Source organism: Rattus norvegicus, chromosome 8 (assembly GCF_036323735.1).
Source record: "Rattus norvegicus strain BN/NHsdMcwi chromosome 8, GRCr8, whole genome shotgun sequence".
In the NCBI taxonomy this organism is placed as follows: domain Eukaryota; kingdom Metazoa; phylum Chordata; class Mammalia; order Rodentia; family Muridae; genus Rattus; species Rattus norvegicus.
This window is the reverse complement of record NC_086026.1, coordinates 71801980-71825931: the sequence shown is the minus strand read 5'-3', so window position 1 is coordinate 71825931 and position 23952 is coordinate 71801980. Positions and strand designations below refer to the sequence as shown.

Genomic DNA, 23952 nt, shown 5'->3' with positions numbered 1-23952 from the left:
CCTCAACAGTCTAATAACCAGAAAGGGGGCGCAAGTTTCTTCAGGATAGCTTCATTGCTGCCAGCGGGGTTACACTTTGACCAGAAGAAAAAGGGTTAAAGGGAACCCAAGAAGAGTCCTGGTCTGGGACAAGGCCTGGAGTGGAGTACACAGTGGGCAAGAGAGAAGGTTGCAAAGGGAGGTTGGGACAGATAAGGCATGAAAGGCAGGGTGAGAAGCTAAGCTTCTCAAACCATCTAAGAATCCTCTGGGATTCGGGGGACTGGGGTGGGGAGTCTGAAGGGGTCACAGCCAGCTCTTTGGAGAACATGAGGCTTTAGCCAGCTGGATGGAGGCTGCACACTGCATGGATAATCAGGGGAGGAGGGACACATGCATGAACACACACACACACACACACACACACACACACACACACACACACACACGGTGTGTGGCAGTGCTGAGGTGGAGGAGGGGAGGGAAAAGACAGGCTGGGCACTGCAGAGAATGGGAGCCACCCTCTATCCCCAGGCTGCTGATCTAGACAGGTGATTAAGTCAGAGATCTGGGTGGACCTAGGCTTCTCAGCAGCTGTCAGGCTGGCTGAGCCCCACCTTAGCCCTCAGGTTTCTGCTCACACCTGTGCAGTGCTTAGGACTTTAGCCTTGGGGCCCACAGGCCCAGGGGTGAAGCTCAGTTGCTCCTGAAGACCCAGACCCTGAACTTGAGGCTCCCCAGACTCCTGCCCTGCTGCCTCGCCAAAGCCTTGCTTCTCTGGAGGACAAAACTGAGGCTCAGAACTGTGTCAAGCTAATAGTCCGGATCCATTGCATACTCTGTGCGCCCTCCCTGTGTGTCCCGTGCTGGGCATTGAGCACTCAGTCATGCAAAAGAATCCTCCCTACCTGGACCTCCAGCCTATGTGTAAAGGAGCCTCTGACTGGCCTTCCTGCCCTCAGTTCTGCTAACTTCCTCCACCAACCCATTCCAGCCAGAAGGGTCAACTCACTGTGCATCATACATATAGAGGCAGGTCTAGGGGGGGTCACAGGTATACCAGACACAGTGTCCCCTGCCAGGGCTGGGAACATCCTCTCAGAAAGAAGCCTTTGCTGCAGGTCTAGTCCTTTCCTGCTGAGGGCCATGCAGGAAGAACAACAAATGGCTTTAGAACTCACGGAATGCAGCCCGTGGGTTACCGCAGCCACTTGGGTGGGCCTCGGGGTGGCGCAGTCACAAGGACCACGTGTCCTGAGGACTTCATGATGCTGTTATGGGGTTCTGCTCTGCTTGCTGCCCTCACTTCCCTCTTAATCTAAGAACTGTGTGAAAACCTTAAGGGGCTTCCAGTCCCTCGCTGGGCAGTGTCTCGGCATTCACAGCCCTAACGCTTTCTCTCTTTTGGGCATTGCTGCTGGAGCAGATTATGATTCTGTCACCACCCTAGAGAAGAACTTAGAGACATAGATTGTTAACAACGACCACCACCCTTAGAAAACATTTGGAAAAATTAAGTTCTTAGTGAAGCTAGGTTGAGATGTTTTTACTACTGGATCTCATGTTAAAAATCTTAGGGAGCAGTTTGAAGTTCAGAAAGGCATACTCTTATCAGCTAACATAGGGACCTTTTATGGTCAAGGAACAAGAACACAGCAGCACTGGCTGACATGACTCTCACTGAGGCTGGACAGGTGAGGATTGATTTTTTTTTTTTGCCCTCAGCTTCCTGATAGGATTTTTAAAAAATTGCCGATGAGTAGAGATAAGCATTTTGAGGATATAAGATAGATATGAGTGGTTCTTACATAAAAGTTTAGATTTGTCATTCTTTTAAGACTCTTACAAAAATTTAAAGATAGATAGTTTTAAAAAAATTACCTTTTTTTTTGTAACCACAAACTGCTGCCTGCCAGTAAAAGAAACTGGCTGAGAAAAACGACCTTCCTTGCCTGCCTGCACTTTGTTAATCTATAACAAGTTGCTTGGTTATAAATGTACGAGGGTTTTTGAGGATAATTTGTTTTCTTTACCTGTATTATGTAATGTTATAGCTTGCAAAGGTTTTGAAAAACACATTTTTTCCCATAATCATTCACTAGAAGAAAAAACTAAAATGTAATCACACTGCAATTGTATACTGCTTGAAAGATTTTGCTAGGATATATAAGCTAAGGAAGAAAGAATAAAGTAGGGTAAGGTATGGTGAGGTATGACAGGCTATGGTATGGTATGGTAAGGCATGGTGTGGTGTGGTGTGGTATGATGTGGTGTGGTGTGGTGTGGTGTGGGTGTGGCTAGAACATTGTCTCATCCATCAATGTGTGTGTAAGTATAAAGTTTGTATGAATGGGATTTGGAACATTGTTCCTTCATCCACAGTTGTGTGTATTTGTGTGTGTGTGTGGAAAATTTGGAGTCTGCTTGCTGGAGCTTTGCTCTAATCATTCTATGCATGAATATGTATATGTCTGTCCGTAGGTCTGTAATGTATGTGTGCGTGTATATTTGTGTATATGACGTTATTGGACTCTATCTTTTGTTTCATCCATTCAGTGTGTGTGTGTGTGTGTGTGTGTGTGTGTGTGTGTGTGTGTGTGTGTGTGTGTGAATTTTTCTTTCCTCCTCTTTCTTACCGGCCTGAAGGAGTTAAAAGAGTTCATAGTTTCTCTACAAGCCTAGACAGTACCGGCTCCCATAAACGTGTTCCCTCAGTCAGCTGAGCAGCCTCTCTACTCGCTGGCTGCCTTTGGCAGCAGCCCCTGTAGGTATTTGGATCCACCCTGGGTCAGCGGCTCTAAGCACTGACCCCCAGCGGTTGCCTGCCTTGGTTTACCCACCACATGGATGCCAAAGCCAGAGTCATTGGCACTTTCCCCTAGAAGTAAGTGCACATCCCTCCCCACTCCACTGCCCTCTGGTCCCCAAACGGTGGATGCTAAAGGGATATAGTGGCTCCTCCCTTCTCTCACCCCAGGGAAGTCTTTAGCACAGTCAAGATGCTGTGTCCCTTGGGATCAATTCCTGTCCCCCAGGGCATGAGAGTCTTTTGTAGTCTATCCCCCACATCCCTGCAGGATTCAGGGAGTCTGCCCAAGCTCTTTCCCCAGAGGCCTCATCCTGGGGGAGGAGAGGGACCATAACTCTGCCTGGCATCTGGCAGAATCCAGTTCTTTCCAGCCAGCCTGCTGGGTGATGTCACCTATTGTTGAAGTGCTGCGCTTTTTATAGCTTCTGCTGAAGCTAGGGAGGGCAGCTGGCTGGCAGGCAGGCAGCAGGGAGGGCAGGAGCTTTCTTTGTGAGGCTCAAGCTCCTGGCCCTTCCTTGGGCGGCCCTATTCAGAGGAAGATGATAGAGCATCGGACAGACGGATGGACAGACAGACAGATAGACAAGACAGTTCAAGAAAAGGAGAGATGATTCCCAGGAGAAGAAGGGTGGCAGGAGGGAAGTCCCTCTCCCTCCCTGTGTGGGCCAAGCTCAGCATCTTTCTTTATTTAAGCTCCACCACCAGCATCTGCTCTCTGCAACCCAAAGATAACACCCCTCCCAGGGAGCTCAGTGTAAGAGCACTTGCCTGGCAGACTCAAGCCCCTGGGTTCAATTCCCATTACAAGGAAGAAAGGGAGGGAGAAATGGAAGGAGGAGAGATGGAGGAGAGGGAGGGAAGGAGGGAGGGAGGGAGGGAGAGAGGAAATACATCCTGGGTGCCCATTCTGTGCCAGGCGGCATTGCCCTGTTGGGGAGACAGGGGAATGGCCTGTACTATGGAGCTGGCTATTGGTAAGTAGTCTCTGCACCCTAAAAAGGGTGAGTGCACAGTTGTGTTTCCATTAAGACTGGACAGAGTAGCTGGCAAGCCCACAGGAAATTGCTATGGACAGATGGTTCAATAGCCACCGGTGTTTTGACTCTGACGTCAGTAGAACGCCTGTGCTGCCTTCCCTATAAAGAGCAGCAAGCACAAAGCCCAGCATGGCAGCACACACCTATGATGCCAGCGCTTGGGAAGTAGAAGCACGAGGACCAGATATCAAAGGTCACCCTTCGCTGCATATGCAGTTGGAGGCCAGCTTGAACTACATGAGACCAGAAAGAAAGAAAGAAAGAAAGAAAGAGAGAGAGAGAGAGAGAGAGAGAGAGAGAGAGGGAGGGAGGGAGGGAGGGAGGGAGGAAGGAAGGAAGGAAGAAGGGAAGGAAGGAAGGAAGGAAGGTAGGTTGGCCCTTTGGGATCCAGGAGATGGCTCTCTGGATAGTGACAATCAGCCCATGGGACTTGATAGTGACAATAAACCACCTTGTTTCCAGTTTATGTGCTTGTGTATAATTTTAATTGTTATTTATCATGTGCTCCTACTTCTGAAAATCAAAGCTGTCCAACAGCTTCAGGCAGCCCTTCTGGAGAGAGCCAGAGAGGCACTGTTGTCACGGGAGGCCATGGCTGTGTGTGTCGCTTCCCTGAAGACCTAGCTAGGCATTACAGGGACAAAAGATGCAGACGCCCAAGACCCTGACCAACGACCCTGACCCTGCAGGTGTAGGCCGGTATGGGCACAGCAGAGCACACTGCAACCCCAGCATTTGAGGAGGAAAAGGAGAACAGAGTTCAAGGTCATCCTCAGGTTCATAGTGAGTTCAAGGGCAGCCTGGGCCACATGAGACCCTGTCTCAGAAAAACAATTTATAATGAAAGAAAAAAAGAAGAAAAGGAAGGAAGGGAGGGGGGAGGGAGGGAGGGAGGGGAGGAAGGGAGGGAGGACAGGCCAGAGAGAGGCTCTGCTTGCTGCCCTTGCAACCTGCACCCATGTCAGATGACTCACAATCACCTGCGACTCCAGTTCCAGGGGATCCAGTGTTTTCTTCTGGCCTGTATAAGTGTCTGTATGCACAGACACATATATACACACAGATACCACTGTGTGTGTGTGTGTGTGTGTGTGTGTGTGTGTGTGTGTGTATAAAACTAAAATGTAACTTTAATAGTTATTTTTATTCTCTCATATATTACATCCCGACTGTAGTCCCCCTCCTCCCTCCCCTCCTCTCAGCCTCTCCCCCACCCGAATACAATTATTTTTTTAAAGAAAAAAGAGTCACATCTAAAGTTTGACCTATAAAAAAGTTGTCCATAATCCCTAGTTTTACATAAGCATGACTCAAGTAGGTATTGCAAATCCATGGTCATCGTCTTAGGATTTCTATGGCTGTGATGAAGCATCATGTCCAAAAGAACCTTGGGAAGAAAGGATTCATTTCTATTACATTTGCATATCACAGTCCACCATCCAAGGCTGTCAGGTCAGGAGCTCACACAGGGCAGGAACCTGGAGGCAGGTGCTGATGCAGAGGCCGTGGAAGAGAGCAGCTTACTGGTTGCTCTCCATGGCTTGCTCAGCCTGCTTTCTTATAGACCCCAAGACTCCCAGCCCAGGGGTGGTACTGCCTACAGTGGGCTATGTTCTCCCAACATTGCTCAATCATCAATCAAGAAAATGTACCATGCATGGGTCAATATGGTGGAGGCATTTTCTCAATCATGAATTTCTCTCTCAAAATGAGTCTAGCTGCGTCACGCTGACAGAAAACTATCCCGTAGTCATCTTCCTCGGAGAGTACATATTCAGTTTTCTTTAGTCTTCATGGCAGTTGTGTGGCATGGGTAGAGTCACCCGTCGGCTGAGAAAACATGTTCAGAAAATCTAAGAAACTTGGGCACAGACTCACAGTAACTCAGGTCAGAGCCTGGGTTTGCAGGGAGCTTGCAAGAGCTCAGGTCCAAGCTTTGCTGGCTAGCTGTCCTGTCCCCACTCTCTCACACGCTGGTTTGGAGGCTCTGTCTACTCTCCTTAATGTGCTGATCTTGCCCTCACTTGTCTGCACATGTCTGCTGTCTCTCAGGAGACTCCGAGCTCCTGGAAGCCAAGACACACCCTGCTCCCACCCCTCCCCCATCCCCACTTATCTGATTGATTAAATGAGAGTGTGTGTGACAAGACCCTGGCTCCAGGCTGTAAGGGGACTCTCTGGCACAGCTGGCTCGCTGGAGGAGAACCCTCCACTCTTCTCTCCACCCCTTCCTTCCCCAAATCCTGTTTGGCAGACTGTTTGGTTTCCTGTGTTATTGCAGTAGGCTCCCAGCTCACTCCCTGGGCAGAACCACAGCGTTCCTCCCACATCCCAGATACACTTTGTTTCCAGCAAATTCCATGCATTCTAAGAGGCTGGAGCTTCCTTCTGGGCGTTTCAAGCCCACCGTGAATTGCAGCCACTCTCCAGAGCTTTTCTTTTTTAAGTATCTGGTGCCAACTTTTTGCTGTGGGTCAAGCCTGGTGGTTTCTTCCCTCTCAACAATGTCAGAGAAGTCTGGAAGATCAACTAACTTGGCTCAATGTGCAGATGAGAAAGCTGGGCCCAGGAGGGGAACTTCCAGGTGTTAAATAAGAGACACCTCTCTGTGGGGTATTGATTCTCCCTGGTTCCCCAAACCTTACTTAGGTGCTTGGGGAATCACCAGTGTCTACATGTATATGCCTCTCTGTCTCTGTCTCTGTCTGTCTCTCTGTCTCTGTCTCTCTGTGTGTCTCTGTGTCTCTGTCTCTCCTCCCTCTCTCTCTCTCTCTCTCTCTCTCTCTCTCTCTCTCTCTCTCTCTCTCTCAAGTTTAAATCAATCCCAGAGGCTAGAGCTGGGGTCCAACCTCCCTGGTGTTCCCCAGGCACAAACCAGCTGCCATTCTAACAACTCAGTTCACATGACTCCAGCTTGATTTAAGCCACAAGCCTCTGCAAAGCCCACAGATCCCCTGACTTTCTACACCAAGAGCTAGAGCCTCAGAGGATTAATGGCTCATCCAGTGTCACTCAGCTAGTGAGTGGGTTTAGCCTCAATACACATGCACACACATGTACATACACACGCACAGACACACACACGAACATGTATATGCATTCAAATTACATGAATAAGTACATATAAATATATATAATTTATTTCTTACATATGTCTCATATATTCTTATACATGTATGTACATATATATGGCATATCTGTACATAGTAATATATAAAGATACTCATACCTGTAGTCACATAAAAATAAATAAGCCATAAACATGCATAATAGTAGCTTTTTGGAACAAAAGAAGAAAGTGTGTGTGTATGTATTGTGCACATGTCTAATCTAAGCATTAGTCTTCTCAATTGGGGGTGAAAGAAATGTGTGTCTTCCTGGTCATCACCCCAAGTCCTGTCCCCACTATTTCTAAACTAATCCTCACTCCACGGGCCTTGCACTGTTGGAAGGCAGAAGGTCGTGCCAGGTCCCTCTCCATGTCGCTCTTGCACACCAGCAGGTGGTGGTAGGTGGTGGGTGGTGGGTGGTGGGTGGTGGGTGGTGGGCTAGAGCCACCAAGGAACTCCCAGTGAAGAAACTTGTTCTCAAGTAGGCTGATTTCCTGAAACTGAGAATGGTGGTTTCAAATTCTCCATGGAAAAACTTCCTTCCTTCCTCCCTTCCTTCCTTCCTTCCTTCCTTCCTTCCTTCCTTCCTTCCTTCCTTCCTTCCTTCCTTCCTTCTTATAGATGAGTTATAGGGGTTTTGTGGGGAGGCCCTTGTTTCCATATTCCGAGGAAGATGCACCAGATTGGCTAGGAGACTTAGCAAAGGAGTTCCCTTCAAGCACCCCAACTTCAGCCTTGCTTGCTTTCAGATGCTCTCTGTGGTGACCTAGCCAAATGGTGAACGTGACGATTGACATCGTATATTAAATTGTTCCACTCTTGCTAGTCACTTGTTTTCTGTCTAGATGATGTCAAAAGGAATATCCCATGCCTTCCTAGGTATACTCGTTACATAGTTACTGCTCTTGAGCAACTGTGAGAAAGCACCACGACCAAGGCAACTTGTAGAAGAGTTTATTTGAGCTTACCGTTCCAGAGGATAAGAGTCCACACCGTAGGGAGGCATGTCGGCAGCATTGGAGGCTGAGGGTTTATGTCCTTCACCGTAAGCATGAAGCAGGGGGTCAACTAGAAATAGAGAATCTTTAGACACTTGAAGCCCTAGCTGGGTGGTGGTGTTACACACCTTTCATCCCAGCACTTGGTAGGCAGAGACAGGCAGATCTCTTGAGTTTGAGGCCAGCCTGGTCTATAGAGCAAGTTCCAGGACAGCCAGGGCTATACAGAGAAACCCTGTCTCAAAAAAGAAAAGAAGAAAGAAAGAGAGAGAGAGAGAGAGAGAGGGAGAGAGAGAGAGAGAGAGAGAGAGAGAGAGAGAGAGAGAGAGAGAGAGAGACCAATGGCTTACTTCCTCCAACAAGAACTAGGGACAAAATGTTCAAATACAGAGCCTATGGGGACATTCTCATTCACACTGCCACAGTAGATCACAGAATATCATATAAGGGTCTTGAGAGATGGCTCAGTGGTTAGTTACGTGTGCTTACTTCTCTTCCAGAGGATCCAAGTTTGGTTCCTAGCACCCACCACGTCAACTGCTGTAAGTCCAACTCCAGGTGATCCAGTGCCATAGGCTGGCTTTCTTGAGCATTGTACACACACCTACATACACACACATACACGCACACACACACACACACGCACACATACACACACATGCACACACACCTACATACACATACATACATATGCATACACACACATGCACATACATACACATGCACATATACCTACATACACATACACATACATAGACACACATGCACACACACATATACACACACATACACACCTACATACACACACATACACGCACACACACACACACGCACACATACACACACATGCACACACACCTACATACACATACATACATATGCATACACACACATGCACATACATACACATGCACATATACCTACATACACATACACATACATAGACACACATGCACACACACATATACACACACATACACACCTACATACACACACATACACACATGCATACACACACATACATAGACACACATGCACACACATATACACACATGCACACACACATAGACACACATGCACACACCTACATACACACACATACATAGACACACATGCACACACATATACACACATACACATACATACACATGCACACACACCTACATACGCATACGTAGACACACATGCACACACACATATACACACACATACACACACACACCTACATACACATACATACACACATATGCACACACACACACAGAGGGGAGGGGTCCCACTTCTCATCATAATTCTATAGCTATCTGTATACAGCACCTCACAGCTGAGTTCGACCCCCAGCATCCTATAAAGCAGGTGTGCTAAAACAAGTCATGGTGGCTCATTCCTGTGATCTAAACACTCCAGAAGTGGAGGCAAGACAAGAAGTTTCAGGTCATCTTGAGCTACATTAGATCCTGTTCAAAAAACAAAACAAAAACAACTGAAAACAGTGTTCATTGTCTGGGGTTATTTGGCAGAGAACACCTGTAGCCAAAAGAGGGAGCTTTCTGCCCGTCTAGCACTGGCTCCTCCCTCGGGTCTGTGGCACTCCCTGCCCCTGCCTGTCCAACTAAAACCAAGCCTCTCCCCTCTGCAGGTGCGGATCTGGGAGATCCCTGAGGGCGGGCTGAAGCGGAACATGACCGAGGCTCTCCTGGAGCTCCACGGACACAGCCGCCGTGTGGGGCTGGTTGAGTGGCACCCCACAACTAACAACATTCTGTTCAGTGCTGGCTATGACTACAAGGTACGGGGCCCAGGTGTGGGCAACCTGGGTAGAGCTGGCTCGGTGGGGGACGGTGGGGGAGAGGAGAGCAGGGGATAGTCTAAGCACGTTGACTGTCATGGGCCCATTTGGTCATTCATTCATTCGATCATTCATTCATGCTCTACACAAGACCGACCATCTCCTGCGCACAAATTTTTCCTGGGGGTCTTGGGGACTTAAGGCATCTTTCCTATCCTCTCTGGAGTTTAGTGGACTGGAAGACCACAGTGCCCATAACCTTTGTCTGGTAACTTCCTAACCAAGAGATGATTGTGCCTTCCTAGTAGGGAAATTGAGCAACCAGAGCTGCAGGGCTGCAGGGGAAACTGCAACCCCAAATCCTATCATGCCAGCCACCTGGGGCCAGTCTTGGGGTGTCTCTCCTTATTTCTTAAAGAAACCGAGTCAAGACTGGGACCTGTCGGAGGCTCTCAGGGGATCATGTGTGTGTTGGTTATTTTTCTGGTTGCTGTGACCAAATACTCAACAAGAAGCAGCTTAAGGAAGGGTCATCTTGACTCACAGTGGGAGGGTATAGTCTGCCAAGATGGCAGGCCCACGAGACAGCCAGTCACACTGCTCCATGGTCAGGAAGCAGAGACATGACTGCTGGTGCTTAGCCGTCCACAGAGAGGTGCCGCCCATATTTAGGTCTTCTTGTCTCAGTCAACACAGTCCAGACACTCCCTCACAGACACTTCCAGACCATTGTCTTCTAGGTGACTTTAACTTCTGTCTAGGTGACAGTTGATATGAATATCGGTGTGTAGTTGCCAAGCATCTGCCTTTCTGTACAGAACCCTTGACAATGAGCCTGTAGCCCCATGTAGCCCAGGCCTTGTGCAGACAGCTCCTCCCAGGGCTATTGGTGAGAATGGAGAACAGGTACCCAGGACCACAGCAGCCAATGAGTTTACCTCCTGCTTTCACAGGTCCTCATCTGGAACCTGGACATAGGAGAGCCAGTGAAAATGATTGACTGTCACACAGATGTGATCCTCTGCATGTCCTTCAACACAGACGGCAGCCTGCTCACCACCACGTGCAAAGACAAGAAGCTTCGCGTGATTGAGCCCCGCTCTGGCCGTGTTCTGCAGGTGGAGCCTTACGTTTTGTTGAGGGGGAGGACGTGCTGGAGTCTATGGAGGAAACGGGCTGTGCTGGGGCCCTGTACCCTCATCTCACCCATGCCTTTGGATCAGCCTATCGGCTCAGGGCCATTCTCAGCCCTCTTTTCTGCCACCATGGTGACGTCTCCTCCAAAGAGGATTCTTCTACTTCTTGCAATGGACCTTCAGTTCCTGAGTCCCTGGGGTCTACCAAGTCCTATCATGGGTCCAAGGGAGGGGACCTTGGACTCACTGCCCAGCCACATGCACAGGATGTGCCTGTGGCAAAAGGCACATGATTCCAGGTCCACAGATAGCTCCATGCGGGGAGGCTGGTGGGAGGTTACTCCCCGAGACTCAGATTAAAGGGATTCAGCAATAGCCGTAATTGTTTCCCGAGTTCTTACTACATGGCAACCACAAGGCTCTGGAGGACGGAAAATACGGATGGGCAGGACAGGGGACTGAGGACACTTAATTAAGGGAAGCAGTTGATAAGGAGCTCACCTACCACACACAGAGTCCTGAGTTTGATCCCCAGCACTGTCTGAAAGTGTGGGGGATGGTAGGATGGCACATGCCTGGAATCTCAGCCTTGAAGACTGAGGCAGGGAAATGGGGTTGGGGGACATGTTTCCAGGATATGTTTCATGGGTTAAACGAAGGCCCCTGAGGGATTAGTGAAGGATAACCCGGCCCTTCCCTGTTTCCGCTGCTCTGGATCACACAAGGCCCTGGGTTCCTGAATCCCAGGGCTCTGTGCTGGAAGACAACTGTGTTTGTGTCCTGCGGCTACTGTAACTAATGTCCTTAAGCTAAGTGGCCTCACGCAACAGAACCTGGGTCTTTCTGATGGGGGATCCAGGAGTCCCAAGTGGATGCGTCTGTAGGCTGCTCTCCCTCCAAAGATTTTAGAGGAGACTCGGTTCTTGCTTGTACATGACTTCACATGGACATGTGGATGCCAGAGGCCGATGGCAGGTGTCTTCTTCATTTTTCTGAGGCAGGGTCTCTCACTGAACCCACCCTCACTGATGCAGCTAAGCCGGCTGGCCAGGAGGCCCAAGGGCCCTCTTGTTTCTACCTTCTAGTGCTGGGATTACAAAGCCCACCACCCAGCTTTTTAATTTTTGAAAATAATCTACATTTATTAATTGTGTGTGTGTTAGAGGAGGAGCTCACACATGGAGGAGATCAGGGGACAACTCAAAGACATTAGTTCTTTTCTTCTACCTTATAGGTTCGTGGGATCTGACTCAGGGCTTCAGGCTCTGAGGCAAGTGCCTTTGCTGACTCCCCCCCCCCCCTTTTAATATGGTTTTGCAGAGATCAAACTCAGGACCCCTGCATGCACGGCAAGCACATTATCAGTGGAGCCATCTCTCTAACTCTTCTTTTGGTTTCTTGAAACAGGATCTCGCTGTAGAGCTCTATGTAGTCTATGCTGGCCTAGAACTTGTACTCCTCCTGCCTCAACTTACCAAATGCTAGATTCCAGACTTGCGTTTGCTTCTTCTAGCTTCTGGAGGGGCTGCTGGCATGCTGGCCCGCTGGCCTGTGGCTGTCCCTGCCTCCAAGGTTGTGTCATCTCCCCCCCCCCTCACAATTCATAGCCAAATTACATATGCAAGGATCGTTTTTATCTAAATCAGGGGGCAGCACAGCACCCTCTAACTGGGACAAGGGTTTTGGAAGAACCACCATTTCATTCAGCTCTCTACAGAGTTACATACTGAGGGCCCTGACTCACCTATGGTCTCTGTCCCCTCCAGGAGGCAAACTGCAAAAACCACAGAGTGAACCGGGTAGTGTTCCTGGGCAACATGAAGCGGCTCCTCACGACAGGGGTCTCCAGGTGGAACACCAGACAGATTGCCCTCTGGGACCAGGTCAGACACTGGGATGCCAGCAGGAGGGCGGGGAGGGACAGCCGCCTATATCTGAGCTCCTGAGTCTCTGAGTCCAGATAGGGCAAGAGTAGAATGAGGTCGGTGCTTGGGCCCTCTGCTGGAGGGGGCTGGAGCTCTGGTGGCTCTGCTGGGATTTGGGAAGGAGCCATGCTCTCCTCCTGGATACAGCCTAACCCACACCACCCTCCTCCCTACAGGAGGATCTGTCCATGCCAATGATCGAGGAAGAAATTGATGGACTCTCAGGCCTCCTGTTCCCATTCTATGATGCTGACACCCACATGCTCTACCTGGCTGGAAAGGTAGTGGGGTGAGGGCGGGACTGTCAGTTAATGGGAGATTCCGGTCCCCATTAGAACATCACTCTCGCCTTATCCCTAAGAAAACCAACCTAATCTTTGTGGCTTCCCATGAGCCAGCCCAGCCCCTGGCTCTCAACACTTCCACCTACACCTCTGTCACTCTTGCTGAAGTGTCAGTGACTGAGAACTCCTTACAGGACAAGCCCGAGTGGAGAAATAAAGAACTAAGCCTGTCATGTAGTCAGTAACCAATGGCAGAAGATGAAGCACCAGTCAGGAGATCTTTGAATATGGCTTCATTAGAAAGGCTGTATGGACATGACAAAAACCAACCACACCACACACATCACACCAAACACCACACTGAACATATAATGTACATACCACATACATACCACATATACTGACTGCACCATTCATATGCACCAGAGACCATATATACATAGTACACTGCACACATAACGCACATGATGCCACCCATATATGCCACATACCACACCATACATACATGTTACATAGACTATACATACCTACCACATTGCATACATACACATTATGCAGACTATAATATATACTACAATGCACACAAACTATGCACCACACCTACACATACCATACCATATATACATACAATATCACACACATACCATACACATTGCACCATATACATCACAGCATATACACACTATACAAACATGCTACACTGCACACATGCTATGCACACATCACACAAATCCCATGCACCATACAGACACACACTGTGAGTACATAGCGTATACATACCATCCCATATCCACCCCTGCCCCTAGTAGAGCTACCCAGCCTAAAGTACAGGTCTCTTCATCTCCTAGCCACCTTGGAGGCACAAGGGCAGCTCTCTTCTGTAGCACCTTGGGTCTAGGTCTGCTGGACCCTGCCCTCTATTCTCATTGCCTCTCTGCTACCTTCAGGGGGATGGAAACATCCGGTACTATGAGATCAGCACGGAGAAGCCCTACCTGAGCTACCTCATGGAGTTCCGCTCCCCAGCCCCACAGAAAGGCCTAGGTAAGGACCCGGAGGCTGCCGGGCTGCTTTGTGCAGAACAGGAGGTGGTATTGGCTTGCGCCTACACAGTGTGCCCTTTACACACTAGTCAGACTCCAAAGCCAGTCGGTGGGCGGAGGGGAACGGGACCCATGCATGCTGCCTTCGGCAGGTCAGTTCCTCTGCACTCACTCACAGCACCAGCTTGGCCATCTATGTTCAGTAGCAGACTGCAGGGTACAGGCTCTGTCTCCTTCCTCAGCCCTAGATGGGAGACTTACTCCACGATGGGGCTCCCATGGTAGGAGGAGGTTCAGTGGCTCTGAAACCAGGACGATAGCCCCAGATGCAGCAGGCAGGCAAGAGCTCCACCATTTTCCTGTGGATCCCAGCACCCAGAGAGAGGAACAGAAGACTGTGAGTTTGAGGGCAGTCCAGGGGGCTATTTAGTGAGACCCAGTCTCGATAAAGAGGAAGAGAAAGAGAGAGGGAGGAGAGATAGGTGGAAGGGAGAGTTCTAGAATTCTCTTTGGAAGAACAGCTTCCATCCCAGTCGGAAGGACCTAGAACCCTCCCTCACTCACACTACAGGGAAGATGTGTTCTGTCTGTGCTTGGCACACTGCCAGGCAGATGCCAATCATCTATGTGCCTCAGTCTCCCATGACCTCACACAGGGCCATTTCTGCCCAACAAACCAAAAGTACATGTGTGGAAAAAGGAGCAGAGACCCAGTTCAAATCCCGTCCGTGGAAGCCCAGGCTGAGCTCTTAGCACCATGAGCCCCTGCCTCAGAGTAGCTTTTCTACTCAGGAGGCAAAGCTGCTCAGGACAGTTTGGCCAATGAAGCACAGACACCACACACAAGTACTGGCCAGCTCTAGATCAACAACAAGCCGTCTCTTGGGCTGGGTTGAAACCTCTGGGGTGGGAAATGGCTTCGCCCTCCTTCCTGTTCTCTGCAGACTGAGACAAAGAGGCGTAGGGAAGCCAGTTCATTCCAGAAGGTGCTTGGCCCTGCAGCCTTGTATGACTTTGTATCTTGAGTTTGAGGCCAGACTGGGATCCATGACCTTGCCTGCCCCACTCCCACCCCCAAAGTGACTGTCTTGAGTCAGAGGCCGACTCTAAGACATCATGGCTACCCTCTGTCCTCTGGATCGGTCCTTGCACCCAAACTGCAGCCAGCCTGAGAACATCAGACTGTGAGCAGGGACAGAGACCCCCACAGAGCCCTGTGTCTCTCCACAGGTGTCATGCCCAAGCATGGGTTGGATGTGTCTGCTTGCGAGGTCTTCCGCTTCTACAAGCTCGTGACTCTCAAGGGCCTAATTGAACCCATCTCCATGATTGTGCCCCGGAGGGTGAGTGGGCCTGGGTTGGGCTGCAAAGGACCCCATACTGAATCTTACTAACCTGAAGCCCTGACAATGAACCCAGATAAAGGAGGTGTCGGGGACTAGAATATTCAGGCTCCACCTGAGGTAGAGGGCAGAGGACACTCTCAGGTAGGGATGGTTGGTTTGCCTGAAAGCAGGCAGTTCTCCACAAGAGGTCATTAAGACAATGACTTAATGACTTAGAGGTAGAATTGCTGGAGTGTGCCTAGCTAGATGGCCAGGGCTTTCCCAACGGTTTCCAGATATCTTTTCTCTTCCTTCTCCCCCATGCAGTCAGATTCCTACCAGGAGGACATTTACCCCATGACGCCAGGCACAGAGCCAGCGCTGACCCCTGATGAATGGCTGGGAGGCGTCAACCGAGGTACCTCTGCAGGCAGGAGCCACCGAAGAGCCCAAGGGGCTGCAGGCTTTGCCAGCTTCCTCTGCACGATTCCCGTCCAGAATGTGCCCTCCCTCCCCTCCCCTCCCACACAGCTGGCAAGCTCAGTACAGTGATACCTCACTCTCCAGTCCAGCCTGTTGGATGACACTGTCTTCATTGCCTTCCCAGATCCCGTGCTGATGTCTCTGAAGGAAGGCTATAAGAAGTCTTCAAAAGTGGTATTTAAGGCCCCCATCAGAGAAAAGAAGAGCGTCGTCGTCAACGGCATAGATTTATTAGAAAATGTCCCTCCCAGGACAGAGAATGAGGTAAGGGTGCAGGGTCTCCCCCCACCACTTAGGAAGAGCCAGCCCTTTATGTTGCCACTGTGAGCTTCAGGCTTGGAAGCCAGCTCTATCCCAGGACATTGTTCTGTCAGTGACACATTCTGTAAGAAACATTGCCTCTGGCCTCAATGAACACAGGGGTTGGAGCATCAGAGAGATCTGCCCCTCTCCAAACCTCAAATTCACTGACACCGGGGTTGAATACCATCCTTCTGAATCCACTGCACAGTGCTGTGGGTGTTGTAAACCACCGAGAGGATCCAGCCTGCTCTCCTCATCACAGCCTGCCTTGCCTTCCCGCTTGCTGGTCTGTCACATTTCCTGCCTCAGAGGAAGAGGCTGTTTACAGAAGGCTCTTTGTACCACCTAGGAGGAGTGAGAGCTCATGCTGAGACAGCTAGGGTGTCCATGCCCTCTGAAGTTCTCCAATTTCAGGCTGTGCCCTCAGGCCCACATGCCAACGCAGCTCAGCTGGCTTACCGGATGCCTACTGAGCGTCGGGCACGTGGCCTAACACAGCTGCAAGACTGATTGGTTGTATAAGCCCATCTGTGTATGATTTCTGCCTCTGCCATTTCCTGGCTGGGACGGAGTTTCCTGACTTGTCCAACTGTTGTGACACCAGAGGGATGGTGCACGGTACCCCGTCGTCTTCATGGCGCCTAAGTGCTCAGAGAGGCTGGCTGTGTAACATATTACCCAGAGCATATTAACTTCACCCTTTCTCATTGTCGTGACTAAAACACCTGAAGGAGCAAGCAGAGAGGGTTTGGGGGCCCACAGTTGGAGGGGATACAGTCCACTATAGCAGGGAAATCATGGCATCACTAGGAAGAGGCATCTGGTCCCACCACCTCCACAGTCGAGAAGCAGAGAGTGAACAGGAAATGGGGCAGGGCTATAAAACTTATAATCTCACTTCCTAGTGCCCTGCTTCATCTAGGGAGGCATTACCTCCTAAAGGTTCCCCAACCCTCCCAGATAGCACCCCCAGTTGGAAACCATGTATTCAAATACACAAGCCTCTGGGGGGCATTCCATACTCAAAGCACAACACCTCACAAAGGCTCATCAGCCTGCGGCACCTCTGGGTACCCGTGGTTCAAGTCACTTATAAGCTGTAGCTATGTCAGCCAGGGTCATGGTCACAGCCTGGGTCCTAGCTAAGGGAGGACCTGCTTGACTACTGATTCTCATAGCTAGCTGCTCAGGCAGAGGACCTCAGTCCTCACTGCCCTAGCCATACGGACTTCACTAAATGCTAGCTTTCACCATGTCAGCCAGCTTCCCGCAGAGCAAGAGAGGAGTCCAAGATGGAAGCCAGGGCAGTTCTGTAAGGTGATCTGAGATGATGCATCATCCATGCTGCCACGCCCTGCTTGCTTGACACAAGCTGTCAGGTTCAGTTCAGTGGGGAGGGTCACAAGCACCATCTTAGACTGGGCTGTTGGTCTGCACACGTAGACGACCACCACCATTAGTCACAATCACTGCACTTGACCTCACCCTAAAAGAGAATTTGACAGGCAGCTTGATCACAGGCATGCGATGTGTTTATGTGGACTGGGGGTGTGGCTCAGCTAGTAAAATGCTTGTCTAGCATGTCCAAGGACCTGGGTTCGATACCCAGTACCACATAAGCTGGGCCTACGGTACCTGTAATCCCGGTACCTTTGAGGTAGAATCCATACTGAGCTAGAGACCTGGGATAGGAAAGAGATGTAGGGTCATTTGCCGCTGTAGAAAGATGATCAGATTTCTAGAATGGATGGAATCTTGTGATAAACGGATTCTTCTCAAAATAACCCAGGCGGGCAGAGGGCAGGCAGTGATAGAAGATTTGGAACCGGATGGCTCTAGGAGGCTCTGGGGATCTTTCCTGTTTTTATTTACATTTAACATTTTCAGTTTTTAAAACATTAAAGGGGGCTGGAGAGATGGCTCAGTTGTTAAGAGCACTAGCAGTGACCGTTCTTCCAGAGGTCCTGAGTTCAATTCCCAGCAACCACATGGTGGCTCACAACCATCTGTAATGGGATCTGATGCTCTCTTCTGGTGTCTGAAGACAGCCAAAGTGTACTCATATACCTAGAATAAATAAATCTCTTTAAAAAATGTTTTTAAAAAGTATCCTGCCTTTTGAAGGTAGAATATGGGTTGCTGAGACTGTCCGGGTAAGCACTAGTGAGGGTTGGAACTCTGTCTTAGCCCTGAGGGTGAAGAGGAAGGGTCCGAGGGGATTAAGTGGAGTGACATCCAGCTACCCAGACACCTATATGGATTGGATCTGGTGACCTGGGGGAAGCATTCATAGGTTCTCTGTGCAGGTGAGACAGAGCCCACCATCCTCCTGTAGCTAAGCCATGACTCTCCCACCTTGGGAAGAAATAACTCAGACCTGGCTTTACCTATATTGTAGTCATTCTGAAAGCTGGGAATCAACCCGTGAGCAAGTGGGGCAAGAAAGGAAAACGGCGATCTAAGGGCAAGCTCAGAAGCAGGGCATGATAGCGCACATCTGAAATATCAGCTCTCAGGAAACTGAGGCAGGAGGATTGCCATGAGTTCAAGCTAGCCTGGGCTATGTAGTGAGTTCCAGGCCAGATTAGGGTACAGAATAAGGCTATCTCTAAACACACACGCACGCACACAGGAGAGAGAAAGGGAGAGAGAGGGAAGTATATGGTTGGACAACTCAGTAACTGTATTGAATTATACGTGTGAAATGTGGGATTGCGATGGCCTGTGAATTATACCTCTAAGAGCCATGCTGTGGCACGGGCATAGTGGTGCAAGCATGTAATAGCAGCAGCTGAGAGGCAGAGGCATAGGACTGCCACGAATTCAAAGCTAGCCTGGGTTACAAGTCTGTAATCCTAGCACTCAAGAGGTTTAAGCAGGAATAGATCAAATTCTAGTCTATCCTGGGCTATATGTAATAAGACCCTGTCTCAGAACCTCCTACTGCTACAAATAATAGTATAAATCAATTAATTAATTTTAAAACAGGGAAAGTCAATGAAAGGAGGGAATCATAAAAATGATGCATTCTTCAAACCATTGACTTTTTCTTGAAACATAAAATGTATGAATTCATACTTCAGAGCAGGGAGTTGAAACTGGATCTCCCTGTACAACCCAGGCTAGCCTCAAACTCTCCATCCTCCTGCCTCAGGCAGCACTGGATTACAGGCCTGTGCACTGGACCCAGTCCATTCGAGGACTTTGATGGATGCAGGGCCCGCCACTTGCTTGGCTGATGCCACCCTGGTTGGAGTCTACTGTGACAGTCTCTCTCACAATCACTATTCCTTAACTCAGTTCCAGCTCCAGTCCTTTTGGTTTGTTTTTTGCTTGATCTTAGCTAAAAGACTGAGGAGCAGCTAAGAATCTTTGAGGTGAAACCAGACTCTCACCCCAAAAAAAAGTCAATCTGAATGCAAAGTCCCCATTTTATATTGTTTTCTCTAGTTTGTTGTTTTCTGACCACACTGGGTATGGAACTTAGGGCCCCACACATGCTGAGCAAGTGCTCCACTAGCCCCTTAATCGACTTCTGAGACAGGTTCAATGAGGCAGAAGACTCGTTCTTCATGACATATGTGTGTATGTGTGTGTGTATATATGTGTATATTTGTCTGTATGTATATGTGTGTATACACATGTGTGTATGTGTGTATATATGTGTATATTTGTCTGTATGTATATGTGTGTATACATGTGTATATGTGTGTATATATGTGTGTGTTATGTATGTATGTATACATGTGTATATGTGTGTATATATGTGTGTTTGTATGTGTATATACATGTGTATATATATGTGTGTGTGTATATATACATATATGTATATATGTGTGTATATATTGTGTTATATGTGTGTATATATTGTGTATGTGTGTATGTATATGTGAGTATGTATGTGTATGTGTATGTATATATTGTGTATGTATGTATATGTATGTGTGTGTATATATATATGTGTTTGTGTATATGTATATATGTGTGTGTGTGCGTGTGTATGTTGTTTAGTTTTGTGACAGGCTTTCCTATAGCTCTAGCTGACCTCAAACCCGATATTTAACCAAGGGTAATCTTGAATTTCTCCTCCTTCCCTTGGTTGCTGAGATTACAGGCAGGTGACCCCACATTTGTTTTGTGTGGTGCTTGGTAGCAAACACAACACTTTTCAAATGCTAGGCAATTACTCTACCAGGTGCGCTGCATCCCAAGCCCACCTGGGACGTTTGACAGGTGCGCATGGCTGGAAGAGTACTGTAACCGTCTCCATGGCTGCAGCACCTGCACTTGGTTGGTTAAGCATCACCTTTAGCAAGACTACTCTCTACTCACATTTTTTATAGAAAATGCTCTGTCCTATTATAATCAAATGTAATCATGCCGGAACCTCACAGCACAGTGACTGTGGATATCCTAGCTTGCTTTCTATTGCTGTGGTAAGTTACTATGGCTAAAAGTAAGTTGGAGAGGAATGAGTTTATCTGACTTACACTTCCACATCATAGTCCGTCATGAGGAAGTCGGGGTCAGGGTGCAGAAGCTCAAGGCAGGAACCTGGAGGCAGGAACTGAAGCCCAGACCAAGGAAGAATGTGGCTCCCCAGCTTGTGACTTGCTCAAGTGCAGAGCCCCGCCAGTATCCTACTTTCCCAGTGTTTTGTGGGCATCTGTCAGTATATTTCACAGAAGCAGTAAGAATCTGGTAGATCCAGGGAGTCGACTGTATGAAGGTCTGCCAGGGTTCCAACTTTTTGCCCATGTTCGACAAGACATGAGCCACTGCCCAGTCTTTTGCATTTCATTCAGGGTCTGTATTTTAAACAAGGTTCTAGGACTAGAGCAACAGCTCAGTGATAGAGCACACACACAAAGGCTAAGTGACATTCTGTACCCTCAATTTCCTCAAGAAGAGAAGAGGGACTGGCTCTGGGTTCCATCCTCTAAAACAGAGGGAGGACAATACATACTTATAACCCTAGCACCTGGGGGGAAGAGACAGGAAGATCCTGAGTTCAAGGTCATGCTCAGCTACTTAGTGTGAGGTCAGCCTCAGACCGGAATGAGCTAGAGTGAGTCCCTATCTCAAACAAAGGCTTTAGTTCAGACCCATAAAGAGGCCAACTTGAGATCCTGAAAACTGGCTTCCCTCGGACAGGCCTGCGTGGCCGCTGCGCTTTACCATTCTCCCATCAGGGGTAAGTAGGAACCCTGGAAATAACTTCGGGGAACACCCGCCTGACTGTCCCAGGGTGGCAGGAGACTGAGGAAGGTGAGCAGGCACGGTGGGTCTGGGTAGGGTGGGTGTCTGAGAACACTGGTCCTCCAAAGTCCTCCTCACCTGTTCTCTCCCTGCACCTTGCTGTACCCCCAGCTCCTCAGGATGTTCTTCAGGCAGCAGGATGAGATTCGGAGGCTGAAGGAGGAGTTGGCACAGAAGGACATCCGGCTCCGTCAGCTCCAGCTCGAACTGAAAAATCTGCGCAACAACCCCAAGAACTGCTAGCCCCGCCTCGGGCTGTGCTAGCCCCTCCTCGGGCTGTGCTAGCCCCTCCTCGGGCTGTGCTAGCCCCGCCTCGGGCTGTGCTAGCTCCTCCTCGGGCTGTTTTCCAAGCCGATCTCTCCGTTGATTCTACTGGTCCCTAAACTGCCTCTTATCTGTAGAGCCCAGAGACAGGGCCTGGACTGAAGCTGGGGACCAGTTGGTAGACCCTACCTACCACATCAAGAACTGGAAGCTGACCTTTGACCTCCTGACTTTATGCTAACACCAGTTCCCCAGCTTCTCCTGGAAAGCCCACCCCTGACTGGCTGCCCTTTTCCTTGCAGCCCCAAGAGCCAGGCTTCCCCTTGGCTCCCTGCAGGTGTCCTCGGAGGGACAGGAAGAGTGGGATTACATCGATTTAGAAATTGAATTTGTCCCCTGCAGAGGGGCTGCCAGGACCTATCTACACAGGAACCAGTCGCTCAGATCCCAGCATTACTTTCTGAAGCACAGTGAGGGCTGGATTGAGGGTAGAGTGCTCTGCCCACCTCCTGCCTCATTCTGCTCCCAGCTGCCCAGCAAGCTCAGCTCATCTCCACCAATGGTGAGCACCTGGCAGCTGGCCCTTCTCTTTCTGAACTCTCTCCTACCCCCCTTGTCTTCAGGGAATGAAGAGGCCGCTCTCCAAGGCCATAATGACCCTTTGCCTACCCTGTGGTTCTCTTCAAAGCTCTTTTACACCCCCTTTCCATTTAATTTGTGAAGCAGGCAGGGTAGGAAGTAGTGTCCCCACTTGTCAAATGACAGAACTGAGGGCTGCCATCAGGAAGCAAATTTATAGTCACCCAGAGGGTCAGCAGTGGACCAAGTACCCTTGGTATCCAGACCCCACGGCCAGGCCCTTCCCACTGTATTGAGATGCCAATCCCTTTGTGGGCTTCCGCCGAATGAGACCTGGAAGCCACTTCCACTGTCTGCCCAACACCAGTAGTGCCAACATGCCATACTGCCAGGTTGAGGCCCTTACACTCAGTGCCCCTGGACCCCCTGGCCTGCACTCTTTGCTCTCACTCCGTAGGGGGTGGGGGGTGAGGGGAGGGCCTCCATCTGACATGAGGCCTCTTCCTGGAAGCTGAGGCAGAGAAAGGGTAGAGTTTGGCCCTAGGGCAGGCGGAACAAGATGGCTTCCAGGGATGCTCTGCCTGTCTCCCTCCACTCCCCTCCCTTCTCACTTCCAACCCTGCTATCTCAGCCACTTTCAGCCTTACACACGCAGGATGACCACAGCCACTCCACCCACACAGCACTTTAAAGTTTCCCCAGTTGTTTGACACATAGCTCTCACCGACTCGTGCATCTGCCCTACTTTACAGTGAAGGAAACTGGGAAGTGACCCTCTCTGCACGAAGCTCTGGGATGCTGCATCTCCTTCGGTCTTTTACACACACGCTTGCTTTATCCTCTCTCCCCCTCCCCTTTTTCCATCTCCCCACCTAACACATGGAGCTCAAAAGGACTGGTGTCAGGACAGTCACGGCCATTCGGGCAGAGGAGGTGTGGGAATCTCTGTCTTTGGCTGGGATCTGCTATACATAGGACACTTCTTGCCTGCCCTTCCCATGGCCACCCTGCAAAAACTTCCCAACTGCAGAGGCCCTCCTGGGGAACGGGGAGGTGAGGTTCCCCAGCCCTGGGGTCTCTCCTCTCCAACCACGGATGCTCCCTGTTGCCAGCGTGCTGAAGCACGTTCTCCTCCTGCACCACCGTGGCTAAACTGTCGGCTCTCATCTCCCCCTCCTGGAGCTTTCTTTCTCTCATTGACCTTTGTGGTCTTCTGTGATTATTTATGCTGCCTCCCAAGGATAGAATTGAAATAAAATGTTTTGAAGTTATCAAGCCAAGGCATGGCCACGTCCTTTAGCCGCAGGGCGATCCTACATTGGTCACCTCGTGGTCTCTGTGGCCAGCTGCACCCTCATAGCTCCTCTGTCTTTCTGAAATGACAGCCACCTCTGTGCAGCTACCCTGCCACGTTCGGTTCATCTAGTACTTGTGACATCCGGGGAACAACAGTGCTTTGCTGTGGGGGCTGGCTGTCCTGTACGCTGTACACTCGTCAGTGTCCGGCCTTAACACATCAGATGTCATGGCAACTCCACCTAGCTTTGATAGACAAAAATGGCCCCCGTATTATTCAGTGCCTCTGGGGGTATCAGAATCGCCCCCAATTCGGAACTAGTGTTCTGGGGC

The 23952-nt window shown here is 49.7% G+C and overlaps 1 protein-coding gene and 1 long non-coding RNA gene across 4 annotated transcripts in view; one reads left to right on the top strand and one right to left on the bottom strand.

The window, feature by feature from the left end:
- Coro2b (coronin 2B) overlaps positions 1-23603 on the top strand; it is a 110411-nt gene extending 86808 nt beyond the window's left edge. Inside the window, exons 4-12 of the mRNA NM_001427032.1 lie at positions 9573-9722; positions 10676-10840; positions 12625-12741; positions 12960-13064; positions 14015-14111; positions 15341-15453; positions 15763-15853; positions 16043-16182; positions 21592-23603. Of these exons, the coding sequence (NP_001413961.1) occupies positions 9573-9722; positions 10676-10840; positions 12625-12741; positions 12960-13064; positions 14015-14111; positions 15341-15453; positions 15763-15853; positions 16043-16182; positions 21592-21723 (1110 nt within the window). The 3' untranslated portion in view covers positions 21724-23603. The remainder of the gene's footprint in view (positions 1-9572; positions 9723-10675; positions 10841-12624; positions 12742-12959; positions 13065-14014; positions 14112-15340; positions 15454-15762; positions 15854-16042; positions 16183-21591) is intronic.
- Positions 6514-21698, bottom strand: LOC120094182 (uncharacterized). 3 transcript variants are annotated; one of them, XR_005488248.2, is made up of 4 exons: positions 21559-21698; positions 20712-20887; positions 7904-17707; positions 6514-7435 (listed from the first exon to the last, which is right to left on the bottom strand). It is a non-coding gene; the product is annotated as an uncharacterized LOC120094182 (long non-coding RNA). The 3 variants fall into 3 exon arrangements; XR_010054200.1 differs by lacking the exon at positions 20712-20887 and having other exon boundaries at positions 21559-21695; XR_010054201.1 differs by having other exon boundaries at positions 7904-16566; positions 16681-21593.
- Positions 23604-23952: the final 349 nt, after the last annotated feature.